The sequence below is a fragment of the Schistocerca americana genome, chromosome 3, assembly GCF_021461395.2.
Source record: "Schistocerca americana isolate TAMUIC-IGC-003095 chromosome 3, iqSchAmer2.1, whole genome shotgun sequence".
Lineage (NCBI taxonomy): Eukaryota > Metazoa > Arthropoda > Insecta > Orthoptera > Acrididae > Schistocerca > Schistocerca americana.
In genome coordinates, this window is record NC_060121.1 from 463,457,766 (window position 1) to 463,476,360 (window position 18,595).

Sequence of the window (18,595 nt, forward strand, 5' to 3'; positions counted from 1 at the left end):
CGACACGTAAGCAATACAGAAACAAAGCGTCTGCTCAAATCTCACATACCGCAGCGGCTTCCATTCCAAACGTTTTCCTAAACTGGTTAATTACAAATACTTCCCGGCTGGGTCGGAGATTTTCTCCGCTCAGGGACTGTGTGTTGTGTTGTCCTTATCATCGTCATTTCATCCCCATCGACACGCAAGTCGCCGAAGTGACGTCAACTCCAAAGACTTGCACCAGGCTAATGGTCTACCCGACGGGAGACCCTAGCCACACGGCATTTCCATTACAAACACAGTTACTTGTAAATATTGTTATACTCAGCATATACCGAAGAAAATTTTCAGAATTTCATCAACAGAAAAGTCTATCAAGAGATGTCCAGCATAGTGCTGATTACATCATCGCAAAGTTTACAAATATTTTCGTCGTTCGCTTTGTAGATCCGAACGAATCTCAGGTGTACGCATTGCTTTGCCCATAGGTACTGGAGTGGGATGGCGTGTCGCTGGTGGACCGAAGCTTCGAGGAGGTATGCGCCATCATGGACCGTTCCGGAGAATCCGCAGAGCTGCTCGTCGAACACGCCACAGACTTGTGAGTTTGCACCATCATAATACTTCACTCACAAAATTCTGGCTTTTAATAACATGAACGTGCAACAGACCCAACACTCCCGTAAGACTGGTAAATGACACTGATATTTTAAGTAAACAACTCTCTCTGTAGATTTTTATCGTCTGTAATGAGAAAACTTGTGTTTGGTGCAAATTTTTATTTGTGATTCACTGAGTAACCAGGGGATGCAAGAAGACACTAAAGTGCAGCAATTTAGAACTGTTACGTAGCATATAGGCAACAGCCTTGCGCAGTGGATCCACCGGTCCCCGTCAGATCACGGAAGTTAAGCGCTGTCGGGCGTGGCCAGCACTTGGTTAGGTGACCGTCTGGGTCAGCATGCACTGTTACTATTTTTTGGGGCGCACTCAGCCTCGTGATGCCAATTGAGGAACTACTCAACAGAATAATAGCGACTCCAGTCAAACAACACCATCATTATGATGCTGACCACACGCCCCTCCTATCCACATCCTCAGCTGAGAATGACATGGCGGTCGGATGGTCTCGATGGACCACTAGTCGCCTGAAGACAGAGTGCTTGCTACATAGTATATAGCTTCGTAGAAACATCTGTGGGCTCAAAATTTCAACGTTTCTTAGTAGCTCGCAGTTGTATTTGTTGCTTATAACTGTTGGCGTGATTCCGAAAGTGGTAAACTGTATTATATTAGTTACAGATAAGTGACTCAAAAGTAGAGAATTAGCAAAATATCTGTTCTGCTAGTACTGTTTTCATTCTGTGGCTGTAATGATTTTTATAGGATCATGTGCATATTCTCGCTCGAATCATGAATAGCTAAATTTCTCATTTTTGTATTTTTTCATACAGGTAGAATTAAGAAAATCGCCGATACAAGCTTGAATAAGTAGGTTATGTTTTGTTGTTGTTATTTTGTATATTATTACATATTCACTCTCTTAGAAATGCGTCATCCACAACAGTGTTCATTGTAAGCACATTTAAACACGCACAAGTTAAAAAATCCTAATGATTCCATTTGTGCACAACTAAGGAATATTGTTTAGTAGCAGGACTGAAGTGGAATTACATTTGTGTTTCAAACATTAACTTACGATTCTTTCACCATGTTGAGAAACTACTCTCTGTAAAAGTATGAATGCGGCGCCACAAAGTATTTAATCGTTTTAAAAGGATTGCAACGCTTATAAACTATCATTTTCAGAACTTTTTAAAGAAATAACAAGTCAGACTTCGATAACACAGTTCTCTACCATGTGGCACTGTTTAGCTACCTTTTCTTTAATTTATTTCACTATGTTTCGGATATTTGTTTCAAATACTTCTAGGTGTACGACATGTATTACATTGTTGAGAGGAAGCCATATTCCGCTAATAGCTGTAGGTGGAACACGACGTCATTTTGACAATTCATACAGTCTGCGCACTCATTTTACAAGAAGTTAATGTAATATATCCGTGTACTGTAAGTCACTAAATAATGTCTTTTAAATGAAAAGAGATATAAAATCGCAAGGAACAGAATCAATAGAGAGGAAACATAAGCAAGAGAAGAATAACTCAAGTGTACATCTCAAGTGTAGGTAAAGTAAAAAAAGAATACAAAGACAAAGTGTACAAATCAGACAAAAGACAAAAGGAATAGAATCAGAACACTTATGAATGGAAATAATAATAGATTGGATAATGATGATGATGATGAAAATGCTAGAAGATAGAAACAGTACCTAGGAAAAGAGTATAGCGGAGAAGAAGTGTCTCAAAACACTATTGAGGATGAAACAGAGGTAAATGCAAATAACTTGGGTGAACCTATCTTGGAAAAAGGGTTTTCAGTTAGCTCCGAAGAAACTGAAAAATAGCAATTTCCTGTTACGACAACATTCCAGCTGAACTCGTTAGGTAAGGAGGACTTCAAACGAAAATTGTTATGTTTAATGTCGCATGCAGTATGCATGAACAGGGGAAGCTGATCCCAGATTCAGAGAAATATTTGTTGATACTCATTCTCTAGACAAGAAACGCCAGAAAATTTGAAAATTTTAGAACTCTGAGTCTAGTAATTCATGCTTCTAAATGGTAACCACAGTTGTCCTAAACGGCATATAGCACAAAGCTGAAGCTACAAATCCCTGAAAATGAGTCTCAATTCCGCAAAACAAAAAAAAAAAAAACAAAAAACAGTACAAAGAAGTAGCTCTAAATTCAGCTGCACAGAAACAACTAGTACTAGCTACATACACTCCTGGAAATGGAAAAAAGAACACATTGACACCGGTGTGTCAGACGCACCATACTTGCTCCGGACACTGCGAGAGGGCTGTACAAGCAATGATCACACGCACGGCACAGCGGACACACCAGGAACCGCGGTGTTGGCCGTCGAATGGCGCTAGCTGCGCAGCATTTGTGCACCGCCGCCGTCAGTGTCAGCCAGTTTGCCGTGGCATACGGAGCTCCATCGCAGTCTTTAACACTGGTAGCATGCCGCGACAGCGTGGACGTGAACCGTATGTGCAGTTGACGGACTTTGAGCGAGGGCGTATAGTGGGCATGCGGGAGGCCGGGTGGACGTACCGCCGAATTGCTCAACACGTGGGGCGTGAGGTCTCCACAGTACATCGATGTTGTCGCCAGTGGTCGGCGGAAGGTGCACGTGCCCGTCCACCTGGGACCGGACCGCAGCGACACACGGATGCACGCCAAGACCGTAGGATCCTACGCAGTGCCGTAGGGGACCGCACCGCCACTTCCCAGCAAATTAGGGACACTGTTGCTCCTGGGGTATCGGCGAGGACCATTCGCAACCGTCTCCATGAAGCTGGGCTACGGTCCCGCACACCGTTAGGCCGTCTTCCGCTCACGCCCCAACATCGTGCAGCCCGCCTCCAGTGGTGTCGCGACAGGCGTGAATGGAGGGACGAATGGAGACGTGTCGTCTTTAGCGATGAGAGTCGCTTCTGCCTTGGTGCCAATGATGGTCGTATGCGTGTTTGGCGCCGTGCAGGTGAGCGCCACAATCAGGACTGCATACGACCGAGGCACACAGGGCCAACACCCGGCATCATGGTGTGGGGAGCGATCTCCTACACTGGCCGTACACCACTGGTGATCGTCGAGGGGACACTGAATAGTGCACGGTACATCCAAACCGTCATCGAACCCATCGTTCTACCATTCCTAGACCGGCAAGGGAACTTGCTGTTCCAACAGGACAATGCACGTCCGCATGTATCCCGTGCCACCCAACGTGCTCTAGAAGGTGTAAGTCAACTACCCTGGCCAGCAAGATCTCCGGATCTGTCCCCCATTGAACATGTTTGGGACTGGATGAAGCGTCGTATCACGCGGTCTGCACGTCCAGCACGAACGCTGTTCCAACTGAGGCGCCAGGTGGAAATGGCATGGCAAACCGTTCCACAGGACTACATCCAGCATCTCTACGATCGTCTCCATGGGAGCCTGCATTGCTGCGAAAGGTGGATATACACTGTACTAGTGCCGACATTGTGCATGCTCTGTTGCCTGTGTCTATGTGCCTGTGGTTCTGTCAGTGTGATCATGTGATGTATCTGACCCCAGGAATGTGTCAATAAAGTTTCCCCTTCCTGGGACAATGAATTCACGGTGTTCTTATTTCAATTTCCAGGAGTGTACATTGCTCTCATAGACGTAATAGAAGCCTTCAATAACTAACATGGAGCAAAATGTTTGAAGACTTGAAAAAAGTCGAAACAGACAGTAGTGAACGATGAGACAGCTGTTACTGTTGGAAAAATAAACCAAGAAGTGCCGATACGAAGAAGTGTTCGAGACAAGGTTGTAAATTATCACTGATTACAGTTAACCTCTAAATATAAGGGACATTCAAATGAAAACGAGACCATAGAAAAAGGTGAGTAAGCCTTTTATTATTTCAAAAGTAATCACAATAACTTAATGCATTTATCCAACTATGAGATAAGATGATCAATGCCTTCATGGAGAAATGTCTGTGGTTGCCTACGGAACGATTGTAGGCTGACATGCACCTCTTCTTTTGTAGTCTGTCTTCCTCAGTTGCGTGTAATATTACGGTATATTGATAATTTATTGACCGTCTGACAGCAACTGAATGACACACAATAAGGGGGAAACGCGTATGTCACTAAAATTGTGTTTCATTCAGTTGCTGTCAGATGGTCCATAAAGTAAACATTATCAATATGCCGTAATAATGCACCTCTTGGTCCGAAGCAAATTGACGGCCACCAGTGTCTTTCTCCAAGGCTCTAAATATATGGAAATCGAATGGGGAGAGATCGGGAATGCAAGGAGCATGTTTAAAGGCCTTCTCACATTTGCCAAGATTATTTCAAGAACGCTGCAGTAGTTTCCCTTAGAAGTCCTTACACATCCTCCATACAGTACCGATCTCTCCCCATACTATTTCCATATTTTTGAAGCCTTGAAGAAAGACACTGATGGCCGTCAATTTGCTTCGGACTAAGAGGAGCACGCCTGGGTACAATCATGTTTCCGTAAGCCATCCGAAACATTTTTCCCATGGAGGCATTGGCCTCCTTGTGTCTCAGTGGGATTAATGATTATGGCTGTTACGGCGATCACTTCTGAAATAATTAATATTCACTTACTTTATTTCCATCTGTCTCGTTTTCATTTTTGTGTCCCTTATGAAAAAGGTACTTAGACAAGACAAGGTGTCCTAATACAGGTCAAAGAACGGATGTTTTAAGCTATGCACATGATGTACCTGCATAGATGAAAGTGCAGAAGACCTTAAAGCAATGCTAATTATGAGGAAGAAAGTAGTATGAAAATAAATATGTCCAAAACAAAAATTATGGTATGTGATAGAGAATAGAAATAAAGTCCGATCTTACGTAGGAGCTACTTGAGCAAGTTATTTCTGTTACTCATTCATTAAGAAAGATCAGCAGGGATGGATGGAACAAGGGAGAAGTCAGAAGCAGAATTTTTCAAGCAAGAACTGTCCTCAAAAACAAGTAAAATATCTTCACTTCAAAAAGCAGGTAAAGGTTTTTGAAAGCAGTCTTACATGTTTTGCCTGTGAAGCCAGGACTCTGGGAACTGAGGAATACAAGAGCCTAAATTCTTTTGCGATGTGGTGTTATAAACGCACGCTTAAAACAAAGTGGACTGACACTGTTAGAGACGAACAGGTCTTCAACACAGAAAGTGAGAAGAGAAGCCTGTGGAGATGCAGTCAAAAGTATAGTACAGCTTACTGCCTCTCTAATGAGACACGAGGGACTTCCGAGCAACTTAATAGAGCAGTATGTTAATGAAAATAGAGCTACAGGAACATTACGATTGAGCCGGCCGCTGTGGCCGAGCGGTTCTGGGCGAGGTACCACGCGACCGCTACGGTCGCAGGTTCGAATCCTGCCTCGGGCATGGACTTGTGTGTTGTCCTTAGGTTAGTTAGGTTTAAGTAGTTCTAAGTTCTAGGGGACTGATGACCTCAGATGTTAAGTCCCATAAGGCTCAGAGCCATTTGAAGACTACGATTATGATACACAGACCAAATTATGCTCACATGAAATTTAATACCTACCGAAAAATAAATATGAAATTCGAAAGACTGAAGACAAGAGATCTGCAGAAAATTTCACTGGTGCAAATCAACCCTCGGATTGATTTCCAAAAAAGAACAGCGGAGTTTGATGATGACTGTCCGCTTCCACTTCCTCAGTAACATGTCTGCAGCCATACATGAGAGTCCCTTAAAAAGTAAGTTATGCATCATGATAGCAGGCCAACTAACTTTCAATAACTGCAGTGACCAAGACCCCTGGCGCTATTTTTAAAAATAGCCACCAGGTCCTTGTCAGAACGTTCTACCAATGTTTTAGTACGTCGGTGATAGAAATCCACTCGTTGGTCAAGGAGCCATTCGAAAACCTGTGTGAAAGTCCTAAACGTTGCAAATCTTTCATCCCCAGATGTTCTTCCAGACTGTCGAAAATACGGCAGGCTTTGGTACTGAAGATCTCATACATCCTTCATGCAGTTAATAAACAAGATTTTTTATTTGTTTATAAAGACAAACCTGCATCCTTTCTACACTGAATAGCCAAATAAACTGGTAAATTTGCCTAATATCGTGTAGGGCCCCCGCGAGCATGCAGAAGTGCCGCAACACGACGTGGCATGGACTCGACTAATGTCGGAAGTAGTGCTGGAGCAAATTGACACCATGAATCCTGCAGGGCTGTCCATAAATCCGTAAGAGTACGAGGTGGTGGATATCTCTTCTGAACAGCACGTTACAAGGCATCACAAATATGCTCAATAATGTTGCTGTTTGCGGAATTCGGTGGCCAGCGGAAGTATTTAAACTCAGAAGAGTGTCCCTGGAGCCACTCTGCAGCAATTCCAGACGTTTGGGATGTCGTATTGTCCTGCTGGAATTGCTCAAGACCGCTGGAATGCACAATAGACATGAATGGATGCAGGTGATCAGAAAGGACGCTTACGTAATTGTCACAGTCGTATCCAGACGTATCAGGCGTCGCATATCACTCCAACTGTACACGCTCCACAACATTGCAGAGCCTCCACTAGCTTGAACGATCCCCTCCTAACATGCAGGGTCCATTGATTCATGAGATTGTCTCCATCTGCTCGATACAATTTGAAACGAGACTCGTCCGACCAGGCAACAAGTTTCCATTCATCAACAGTCCAGTGAGGATACTGACAGGCCCAGGCCAGGCGTAAAAGTTTGTGTCGTGCAGTCATCAAGGGTACATGAGTGGGCCTTCGGCTCCAAAAGCCCATATCGATGATGTTTCGTTGAATGGTTCGCACGCTGATACTTGTTGATGGCCCAGCACTGAAATCTCCAGCAATTTGCAGAAGGTTTCCACTGCTGTCACGTTGAACGATTCTATTCAGTCGTCTTCGGTCCCGTGCTTGCAGGATCTTTTTCAGGCCGCAGCGATCTCAGAGATTTGATGTTTTATGGTATTCCTGATATTCACGGTACACTCGTGAAAGGGTCGTACGGGAGAATCCCCATTTCATTGCTACCTTGGAGATGCTGTGTCCCATCGCTCTTGCGCCGACTATAACACTGTGTAAAAACTCAGTTAAATCTTGATAACCTGCCATTGTAGCAGCACTACCGATCTAACAGCTGCGCCAGACACATATTGTCTTGGATTGACGTTTCCGACAGCAACGCCATATTGTATCTTTTAAATATCTCTGTATTTGAATGCGCATGCCTATACCGGCTCTTTTGGAGCTTCAGTGCATATACATATAAGGCAAGCAGCCTTGAAACACGCGAAGCAGTACTGGTCCTACGACCTATCTTAGAATATAGGTTAAAGAAAGGCTAACGTAGGTTTCAAGCATTTGTAGACTTAGAGAAATCTTTTGACAGTGTTGACTTGAATAAACCCTTTGAAACTCTGAAAGTAGCAGGGGTAAAATACAGGGAGCGAAAGGCTGTTTATCATTTGTACAGAAACCCGACGGTAGTTATAGGAGTCGAGGGGCACGAAAGGGACGGACTGTTTGAGAAGGGAGTGAGACAGGGTAGTAGCCTACCCCTGATGTTATTCAATCTGTACATTGAGCAAGCAGTCAGGGAAACCAAAAAAAAAAAATTTGTAGAAGGAGTTAAAGTTCAGGGAGAAGATATGCCTACTTGGAGGTTAGCCGACGATGTAATTCTGTCAGATACAGCAAACGACTTGGAATGTGGATTGAATAGAGCGTACTATTTCTTAAGAGGAAGATATACTGTAAGATGAACATAAACGAAAGTAATATAGGGGTAACAGAATGCAACTGAATTAAATCAGGTGATGCTGAGGGAATTAGATTAGGAAATGAGATACTTAAAGTAGTAGAAGAGTTTTGCTATTAGGGCAGCAAAGTAACTTCTCATGGTCAAAGGAGAGAGTAAATGAAAGGCAATGGCAATGGCAAGAAAAGCGTTTCTGAAGAAGAGAATTTTGTTAACATCGAAAACAGACCTAAGTCTTAGGAAGTCTTTTCTGAAGGTTTTGTCTGGAATTTATGGAACTGAAATGGACGATAAACAGTTTAGACAAGGAGGGCATATAAGCTTTTGAAATATGGTGTTGCAGAAGAATGTTGTAGATTAGGTGAGTAGATCACATAACTAATGAGGAGATAATGGGTAGAATTCGTGAGACAAGAAATTTCTTTCACAGCTGGACTAAAAGAAGGGATCGGTTGATCGGACACATTCTGAGACATAAGGGATGATAAATTTAGCACTGGTGGGAAGTGTTTGGGTGTAAAAACGGTAGATGGAGATGGAGAATTGACCACAGAAAGCAAATTCAGAAGGATGTAGGTTGCAGTAGTTATTAGAAGATGAAGAGGCTTGTACAGGATAGAGTAGCGCGGAGAGCTCCGTCGAACCAGTCTTTGGACTGAAGACGAGAACAACATTCCTTATACTAGTCTGTTAAATTTCTTATAGGGGACGAACATCCAATATCAGCTCAAATTTCAGCTTAGAATAGCTATTCGTACTGTTCGCCTTGTATGGCTGGAATGATCTTATATTTTTATTTTAAATTAAATTCTACTACAGTAAGAAATTCGAAATATTTAACCTTTGTAAGTTAACCCTGTGGGGACTGTAAAAATGATTGAGAATGAAGTAAAATTTAGTACAACTTTTATTTTTCAAAAGAAAAAACAGACATAAATTATGCTAAATAATTTTTGATTGAATACCGTAAGCAACTAACAGGTAGTTTAAGACCACAATGGACAAGGATCCTCTGTGGCAGATGTGAGTCAAGTACTCTGGCCTTAAAATGTGGATAACGCAATCTGAATTGATCTGACGCTGAGCAGATTTTGATTGGTCAAATCTACTGTAGTTTCACTATACAGGTGCAGCTGAGAGCAAGTGGTGATTGAGATCGGTACGCCCTGACAATGACGGAGCGGCGGTAGCTTACGCTGTTTGCTTCGTGAGGCGATCTAACTTGCAGCTGGCGAGATGGGTATGGTGGAAGTGAGACGTAAGGCAGCACCTGTGAATCGATCGCGGCCATGAAAGAAATGCCAAAATCTCATGGTCTAGCGGTCAGGCAGACGGATCGCAGTTCACTCTCTACCAGAGCTCTGAAATCACGGTAGATTTCTGTGTGTGACTCACCTGTTCACTGGTCTTACCAAGACCGATTTGCCTCTCTTATACGACAGTGTGCACAAGGCTACCAAATGTCAAGACTGGTAAATCAAAAACGAATAAGTGTGCCCTCAGCAAATGAGTAGTCCGAGATGTTTGAAGTCACACCATCGGTACACTAAGAACTTCACGCTCCCCAGTCTAAACTATTCACGAGTAAAGTCAGTCTTAGGACAGGTCCCAAGTACCGACCACACATGCCAGAGCTTCGACCAGAAGTGCTCTTACCAAGCCAAAGTCCTGCACCCAAGTGCCTCGCACTTCTCCAGAAAAAAAAAAAAAAAATCCGTTTTCCCACAAAGTGCACAAACGACACCACCTTCACCCCGTCTTGAGCCAATCTCAGGGCTCTAGAAGCGCTAAATATCCCCTCCCAAACAACAGCACAAACTCATGTCAAACCAGGGCAAGAGTTAAGAAACCTGCGTCTCTGGAAAATAATTAAACCGTCAATTACTGGTTTTTTAAAGTTTTTGTGGTGGGGGAAGATGATTTTCTACAAAGTGCTGTCGCTTCCCATGCCAACAAGTGAACAGATACAATCTTAAAGAGATTATCTAAATCGCCTGTGCCTTGGAGCTTGTTAGTCCTAGCTATGAGGTGTAATAAAGATTCTGTTTCTAGACATTTCTCAGACGCTGAAGTTTCTTACACAACCGAGCAGCCGATGGAAGTGGTTCACAGGCCTATTTGCAGTATCGGCAAACATGAAAACTTGTGAATTTTTATTACGCATGGTTCTGCACACAATACCTGATTTACGACTACTGTGTAGACACGCTCCTTGAGTCCGTCGCCCCCAGCCCAGCGTTCCGCTTGTGCTGCTACAGGTAGCTTGGCATTGTTCTGCTGGAGACCTGTCTCAAGGAGGGGCTGCCCTGACTGCCCTGTATGGCTGTGGGCCCGTCCGGCACGATTTACCGACGTATGGGCTTGCCGGTAATTGCTTTCAACGCCAAACATGCTGTTTCTACGAGCTAAGAACCATAAAAATACCTCATGCTTTTAGCGCCCTACCAGGCTCCATCAACATCTGCTCAGGTCTTTAACTTTCTACAGTCTCGCTCAAGGTGCATCAGGTTGTAATAAAATCTTTAATAATTGCCTGTTTGCGGAAAATGAGTGAGTAACTTGTCCTCTCTCAACCTGAACATGGAATTTCCAGGAAATATTGTTCTAATATTGGAAGGCTCAGTATTATGAAGTATCCTTCCTGAGCAGAATGTCTAACATGACAGATTCTTATCACAATATCTTTGACATATGACAGTGACTAAAACCTACAACTACAATAATGCTTAACAGGAGATGGACATTCCAATAAATGTAAGTGGACAAACATTTCCACTCTTAATATGGGTTATGGTGAAGGGAGAGTACTGTATTTTGGAAGACTTTTCATGCTTTCCCCTGTAGCCAGCCCTGTAATCGAAGTTTAATATACTTTCTTGTTCCATTTTTAAAAGATGGCATTCACTTTTTATGCGATGCTTTCTGTTTTATAAATTTACAACAAATACCCCAGAAGATTAGGCTTTTATAAACTGAAAACATGTTCAAAGATACAATGTGGTCACATGCCTAGGAAAAATATTCTATAGGAGTTTTAAAGCGTTGCTGTCGAGTAAATCTTGCTGTTACTATTCTGTTACACACCAGTAATCAGTAACTGAAATCAAGCAGAAGTACCTTCAAAAGTGAGCTACAAGTTAAACGTATTTTGAAAAATAGGCTTTTAGATACAACTCAGATTTCCATTTTAAAGATTGTTATGACATTAACGGAACGCAGTTAGTTCACGAGTTCCGTGGTATAAGAGCTCCTTCTGTTTCAAATTGCAAGACAGTGCACGACTGATGAAATAATGTTTAATCGTCTACATGTTATACAGCTAATTTCAAAACATATAGACTTTTACTTGCCATAAAATTCAGTAACTGAAGAATTAACAATATATCCAAATAGGTTTAATATATTATATAACACATTATAGAACTCCAAATTTACAAGTGCTTCACAAAACACAACCTTATTTCTGGCACAACAAAAACTGTAGAAAATGGCGGAAAGTGCTTATGGCGGTCTCAAGAGCGAATGCCTTCATCTGATTCTAAAATCATTCCCTAGACTGAAATACCGACAGAAAACATCTTGTGGTCCTAAATACCCAATCCTGTATGTACCATACCCTCCTTACTATTAGCTGTCACCCGTGCTGTAAATATGTTCTCTGTGAAGGGGTCTGGGAACTTTGTTGAACCAAATAATAAGCCCAGTGCGAAATCATATGGTTTTGAACGACAGGAGAAAAGTTAAAGGTTCGATGAAAATCACATCATTATAGACGGAGCACTTTTAGTTCAGTTGGACAATAATGAGGTAAGGAAAAAAACATGACTTTCTGAATAAAGCGTCGCGGCTTTCGCACGATCTCAATTAGAGAAACGGCGTTTACAATCAGGATGTCTGCACGATCATTGAACCCTGATCGTCCCAAATAGGACTCAAGTTGCCTAACTAAAGCAACAGCTCGCTGTGTTCCTGTTTTCAGCTCCCAGGGCTCAGGCCAATCTATGACCTGGACACATCATACTATGTACCATGTTGTTTACTTGTCACATTTCTTTGGTTTAAGTAACAACTTTCTATCACCGTGCTTCCCTGTATGATATTTTCGTATTGTTGTTAGACAACTGCTCTGACACTGAAATATGAAAAATTAGAGGGTTTTTTCTGTTTCAGTCGCATGTGTGACTTGCTGGACGAGCCGATTGCTAGAAAACCAGCTTCTGAGTCACTGGGGTCGCAGCTTGGTAAGTGGGTCTTGTGTCTGTGGTACATCACGGAGTTATTTTAATTCTCTCTAATTAGAATTTGAGTAGATGGCAGGTATTTTCAAGCGACTCCGTATGTGTAGTTATTATTCACGACAGATTAGAACACAGTTTGAATACTTAACCCTAATCTGACTGGAAGGTATTGTTTTAATGTCTTACCTGCCTCTAAATTATTATAAACCCTCTGTTGAAGAGATGTGAACTCTCATGTAGTTGTAACAAGCTGTAAATGGTACTAGCTGTTCTTTTCAGTGACTTTGCACTTAACTGAATAATCCTTAACCAAGGCCTAGAACTGTTCCAGAGATCAGTCAAGACATAATTTGCGATGTGTTGTAGCTAGTAATCGAATATATTTACATTTCGTATAACCTAGTGAGACTGATTTCCAAACGTATCGTGTAGTTTAGGCAGCATTAAAATCTACAAAATGCACCCAATTAATGGGAACTATAGTGTATGGGTAAGTATTACAGACGAAAGAACTGGTATGATACGCACCTGCCAATCAGGTGTCACATGACTCTTCAGGAAATTAATTCTCTTCAATGTTATTGCAGTAATAGATAACTTCTGAACTAATGGATAAGATAGAAGGTTTGTCGTTAGCTGTATTTAATATGAGCATTAAATTCTCGGCTGGAGTAACTGCTGTTCCGAGTTAGGTGTAATACGTCACATACTTGTTCTCTATAATTAGTTTGAAATCTCTTTAAAGACCATCACTTATGTAAATTGACATATTTTCTGAACTGGAACTGTGGCAATAAGAACGCGGTAGACCATATTATATTTTAACACATAATTATTTTTATTGCTGCAAATCGTACAAATATCTTTGTATTAAGACGACTGTAGTCTACCAGAAAGTAAGAATGAGTGGGTTTTTAAAATGACGGTAATTAATTTCATATTATTCTTTAGTAATCAACGAGTCATGGCAGTGTTGGGAAGGATTCATATTGCGTGCCATCGTTTCCTCTGTACTGTTACGTAAACTCTGGCCCAAACCAGAGGTAACGCGAATTTTCTAATATTTCGTTAAGTTATATGTTACAAAACGTCTGTCTCTTGGAACAGAATATCGGAAATTGTAACACTGACATTTCTGGTCGACTGTTACTGCAAGGAAAAAAGATAATTTGCCATGTGCTATGTTCTGTATTGCTTATTATGCGGTGTAACTGCTGAATTATTAGACGATCAAAAATGGGAGTTGAGTCTAACTGACCGCGACTGTACTTGGAGCAAGAATAATGGAAACTGACAGAGGATGGATAGCAACATAACTTACATTGACCACAACACTTTCCAAACCTCTGAGACAGTAAGCAGTTATGTGCCTTAATCATTCTGTTATGTTTTCACTATCTTGAAAAATAAACTATCGAAAATAAACTTATATAGTTTCCAACAAGTGTAGTGAACTCTCAAGGAGCAACTTAGTTTGGCCCCTTGAGACATTTCTCTGTACTGTTGTGATCCTATTGTTATATTTGTTTGTCTCCAAGAAATGAGTTACAGCGAAAGTTTATAGTGAAAGTTTAGGTAAGAAGTGCTCCCACTTTGCTTTGAAATGAGCCGTTTCAAATTGCCGATTGTTCTTCGGGCGTGGAACATCTTCAGCAGCCGTGGACCTCAAAGCCACCCGACTAGATAACAACGTAGCATCTGTTATTAGTTTTATCACAAATGATTCAATGCGGATTTCTTCCTTTCTGATGGAATTGTGTAATGGTCGTTATACAATTGTTGTAAACACAAAACATTCATTCCGTAGCGAGTCGTTGTTGTACAATGTAGTAAACGATTGCAACGCTCAATTAATTATCTTGTTTCTTCGTTTTTGTATATCTTGATAGCTATAGTCCGTGTGGCGAAGGAAGTGCCCTGACAGTCAAAGTGGTTGTGCGCGACTGATTCGCGTGCCTGCCACAACTAACCACATCTCTACGGCAAAGCCTCAACGTTGCCGAAGCTCTGTAGAAGGCACTGTTTTGGTCACGTAGCTTCCGCACCACCGTCAGTCTATCCAACTTCGCAGCTGAAAGCTGGCAACAGCGCTGCCACTTGTCAGGGTTCTTCTTTCATCATAATGAGTATAGCTGTATCGTAATGTTCATATATACTGCAATGAATGGCTTGATATAAAGAAAATTTAGCTAATTTAATGCTTACAGAATAATACAATGTTTTATATTAGTCCCACTACAGGGTACTCAGACCGGTGAGTCTTATTCAGTATTTTTTACATGTTGATTATTTTTGGTGAGTTACAAGCACATTTCCCATTGTCAATTTAGAGGTACTGTACTGACAAAGTATCTACAACAAATAAGCATGATATGAAGTGGACCTGCTTTAAGTCCGCTGTAAAGCTATGACAAAATAGGAATTTTCCCAGATGAATTTATGTAGATGTTTCTTATGATTAAAAGCTTTACCAACAGCGAGAAACGTAACAGCTTCAATTATAGTGTATAGTGCTCTAATATGTAACACCCACTTCCGTCCCAGAAAACCGCTAAACACTTTTCTGTATGAGTTCTGTGCAGACAGCAAATCATATGAAATAATAACACGCCTTAAGCTTCGACTGCACACCGTTTTTCAAACTTACCAGTGTTGTAACATGTCTGTCTGCGGCGTGCTCGGTGATGCTTGCACACCGCTGCATTCCTGACAGCAAGACGTATCTTGCGCGCTGAACTTTTGATTTTTGTGTTTCAGAAGGAGACCAGGACAAGACGCCAACCTCACCGACGCGTCGCAAGCTGCCTAAGACCCCGGTATAGACAGTAGCGTAGTTAGCTGGCACACAGCGCACTTTCATAGCTCTCACACACTCAGAGTCGGCCTTTCCCGAGGGAAAGCACTGGCGATGTGCATCTACACGCCCCCACAACACCTCTCGACTCGAGTGCACCAGCATTACAGTCTTTCAATATTTTTCTTAGCTGTTTCATAAGTTTTATAGACTGTTGCCCCCCGCTACAAAAAAAAAAAAATGGCAGTTAGAGCACACTCCTCTACTTCCCCTACACGTTTCTTAAGACGTTTACACAATATTTTCACAAAACTCTCTATATCTTATATTTTATGCAAAGTTTGTACAATTATTTCTTTAATGTGTTCATTAGTCAACATAAAAGTGCAGATGTACCTGTATGTGGAGCTGGCGTGAACAGGCTGTGAGACTGATGCAGAGTCTATATGAAGCACGCGAACATATCTAACGCAGTGCATAATTCTATAGTTTCACAAATGGATATTGCTATTACAGCTTAGCGCATAATTCTTCCACGCACTCAAGCACTTTATCGAGATCTCTCGCAGCAAAGTTCAAGACTCGTCGCACGATAAAACTAACACAAGCACAGTAACCCACTTACGCTGAGTAAAGACAACACCACTTCTGGCTGAGATTACTGTGTGACAGAATGGGAAATTTGTCGCTGTTTGTGCTCTATCCGACAAAGATTTTCCACAAGGAATTTATCACGCACATTAATCTCGAAACTTTCGCTACACACTGTGGTATATATCACAGTAACATTGATACAGGTTTATGTAGTTTCTTGACTGAATCCGTCACCTGCTTACCTATTGGGTACCACGAAAGACATTCGGAAGTAGAGTATACCTTACAATTTCGGTTTCAAAATTTATGATGATCGTTCGGAAAATGTGACAGTGATACATGTAAGTAATAGCATTAACCTGCTGCTTAATTTTAAAGTAATTTTTGCGATTATAAATAATTAACAATTCGCGAACATTATGTGTGTGTTAAGAAGTACTCAGGGAGAAATGCTGTAAAACACATGATGTATGAAAATGGGGGCAAAAAACTCAGAATCTCATTGCTAGTAGGAAAAAGAAATTTTTAAGTTCACATGCTTTTAATGTGGGATAGAATCGCTGCTGTTCACAACATCTTATGGTTTCACTGATTTCCTGCAATGTCTTCATGCTGTCTTTGTAGACCTGGTTCTGAGTCGTGATCTGTTACGAACTGCAGCTATTTGTTACCGCTGTTTACATTAGTATGTGCCGCGCTTACCCTTCGTAGTCACCTTGTTCATCATCTTTTTAATTCAGCTTCCAAAGAAGCAATGTCTACAGCGGTACATTAATCTACTGGTTAAGTTGTTCAGATGCTGATGATTTCTGTAGATTTGTTCAAGTGTTCACTTAATATCTTCGTATTACTTACATGCATCGTATGTCAATAGACTTTTCACAAGAACACCCCTCGAATTCAAATCCACGAGCATAGTGTGAGCTAACTTCGGAGAATCAGGGATCATAGAAAACACGTTTGTTATCTGTTATAAACAACACATATTGCTGAGTATATGATGTATTTGTTGTCATCTCCCGAAGTTTTTGCCTAAAGTAGAAAACCAACCACTATGTTGTATTCCTGCCAGTAAACTTGATGCAGAGACATCTGATAAGTACTACGTATTTAGGAAGACCACCGCCAGCAAGAGTATGAATTAAAAGTTCATTTATTTACCATTATTTGATGCTAAGCGATTCGGTACCATGTCTCGAACCAGGATGTGTGAATACAACTGGCGAATACAGTTATACCTTAGACGTTACTTTGTAGAGAATCTTATGGGCCCAGGAAAAGGGGTGTCGACTCTTCAATGGTTTTGTTTCCTGTTACCTCGCCTTACTGAAGTGTATATGTATTGTATACATTCTTTTGCATTTCGGAGTCCTTCTACTGCGCTTTACATTGACGTAATTCTATTAATTACTAGTGCTTTATCTACACATCATCACTGGAACTCCATACACGTAAATATATTTGCTTGAAATGTGATGCTATGCAAATGCAAATGCCATCCCTGAGAAATGTGTCAATGATACTGAACAGAAAGCCATTTTCTCACCCTGCAAATGAAGTTCATTAGGTAACAGCCTTCCAAAATGCCTCCACCTCCATTCCTATGAATTTCGCCAATAACGCCCCACAAGTTCCAACATGAAGATCAAAATAATTCTAGTATTTTACACGCACTTAAAGCAGTTATAGGCACAAACAGTATGACGTATGAATGTAGGCAGGAATAAACCCCAAGAGTGACAAAAACATTAAATAAAACTATAATTAAATTTTGACTGTCAGACATACTCCAGACTGCATTCCAATTACAAAAAGTTAAGGTAGAACAGAAAGCCGTAAGACCAGTATTCGTTATCCATAAATGCTGTTCATCCGATAAAGAAGACTGTCAAAAGAAGGAGAGCTACTAAGAGTTGTCATATATATCCCATTCCTAGGCAAACACTTCATAGCAGGAGTTCGCTATGAAACAAGTTATTCCCCACTGTAAAAAGTTTCAGGTATGAAAGCGAGTCGACAATCATTAATCAGCAGTTAAGTAGTTTCAGAAACCTCTCTCGGGTTTAGTAGGAATACAAATCCGTAAGAGCACTTCTGTCAATCTGCAAAGACTCTTAATGTAAAGCGAAGCTGTACAAAACCCTGAGCTACTTGGATCTACATTACCTTGTTAAATAGAAACATATACGTCATACGGAAACACTTACTGTTTTCACAGATAGTGAGCAGGATAATATCGGTTTTAGGAAAATGTAAAATCAGGTAAAGATCATACATATTGCATAAGTGACGAATGTCTGATCCAAACTTATCATAAGCTTACTAATTACAAATTTTTATAATGAACAAGAACTGTTCAGAAATTCCAGTGCCCTGGTTGGTTTTTCAAATGTTGTAGTTATCTTATTTATCAAATCTGGATTTTTGGTCAGATATTGATAATGTGTGTGCATCAAGAGGTAAGTCTTATTTAATGTATTATGGGTTATAAGTTCAGTAATTGTCAGACCATAGACTCTCACTTGCTTAGGGTTACACAGTGTAGCTCTTCCTCCGTGGAGTGGCAAATTCGCGATATGATTAGAATTGGTATAGCTTA

General features: G+C 41.2%; 1 protein-coding gene across 1 annotated transcript in view; it reads left to right on the plus strand.

Annotated features, from left to right (window-relative positions):
* Positions 1 to 18,595, plus strand: part of LOC124606155 (regulating synaptic membrane exocytosis protein 2) — a 282,872-nt gene that overhangs the window by 11,994 nt on the left and 252,283 nt on the right. The window contains exons 2-4 of the mRNA XM_047138120.1: positions 471 to 583; positions 12,541 to 12,611; positions 15,366 to 15,424. Of these exons, the coding sequence (XP_046994076.1) occupies positions 471 to 583; positions 12,541 to 12,611; positions 15,366 to 15,424 (243 nt within the window). The remainder of the gene's footprint in view (positions 1 to 470; positions 584 to 12,540; positions 12,612 to 15,365; positions 15,425 to 18,595) is intronic.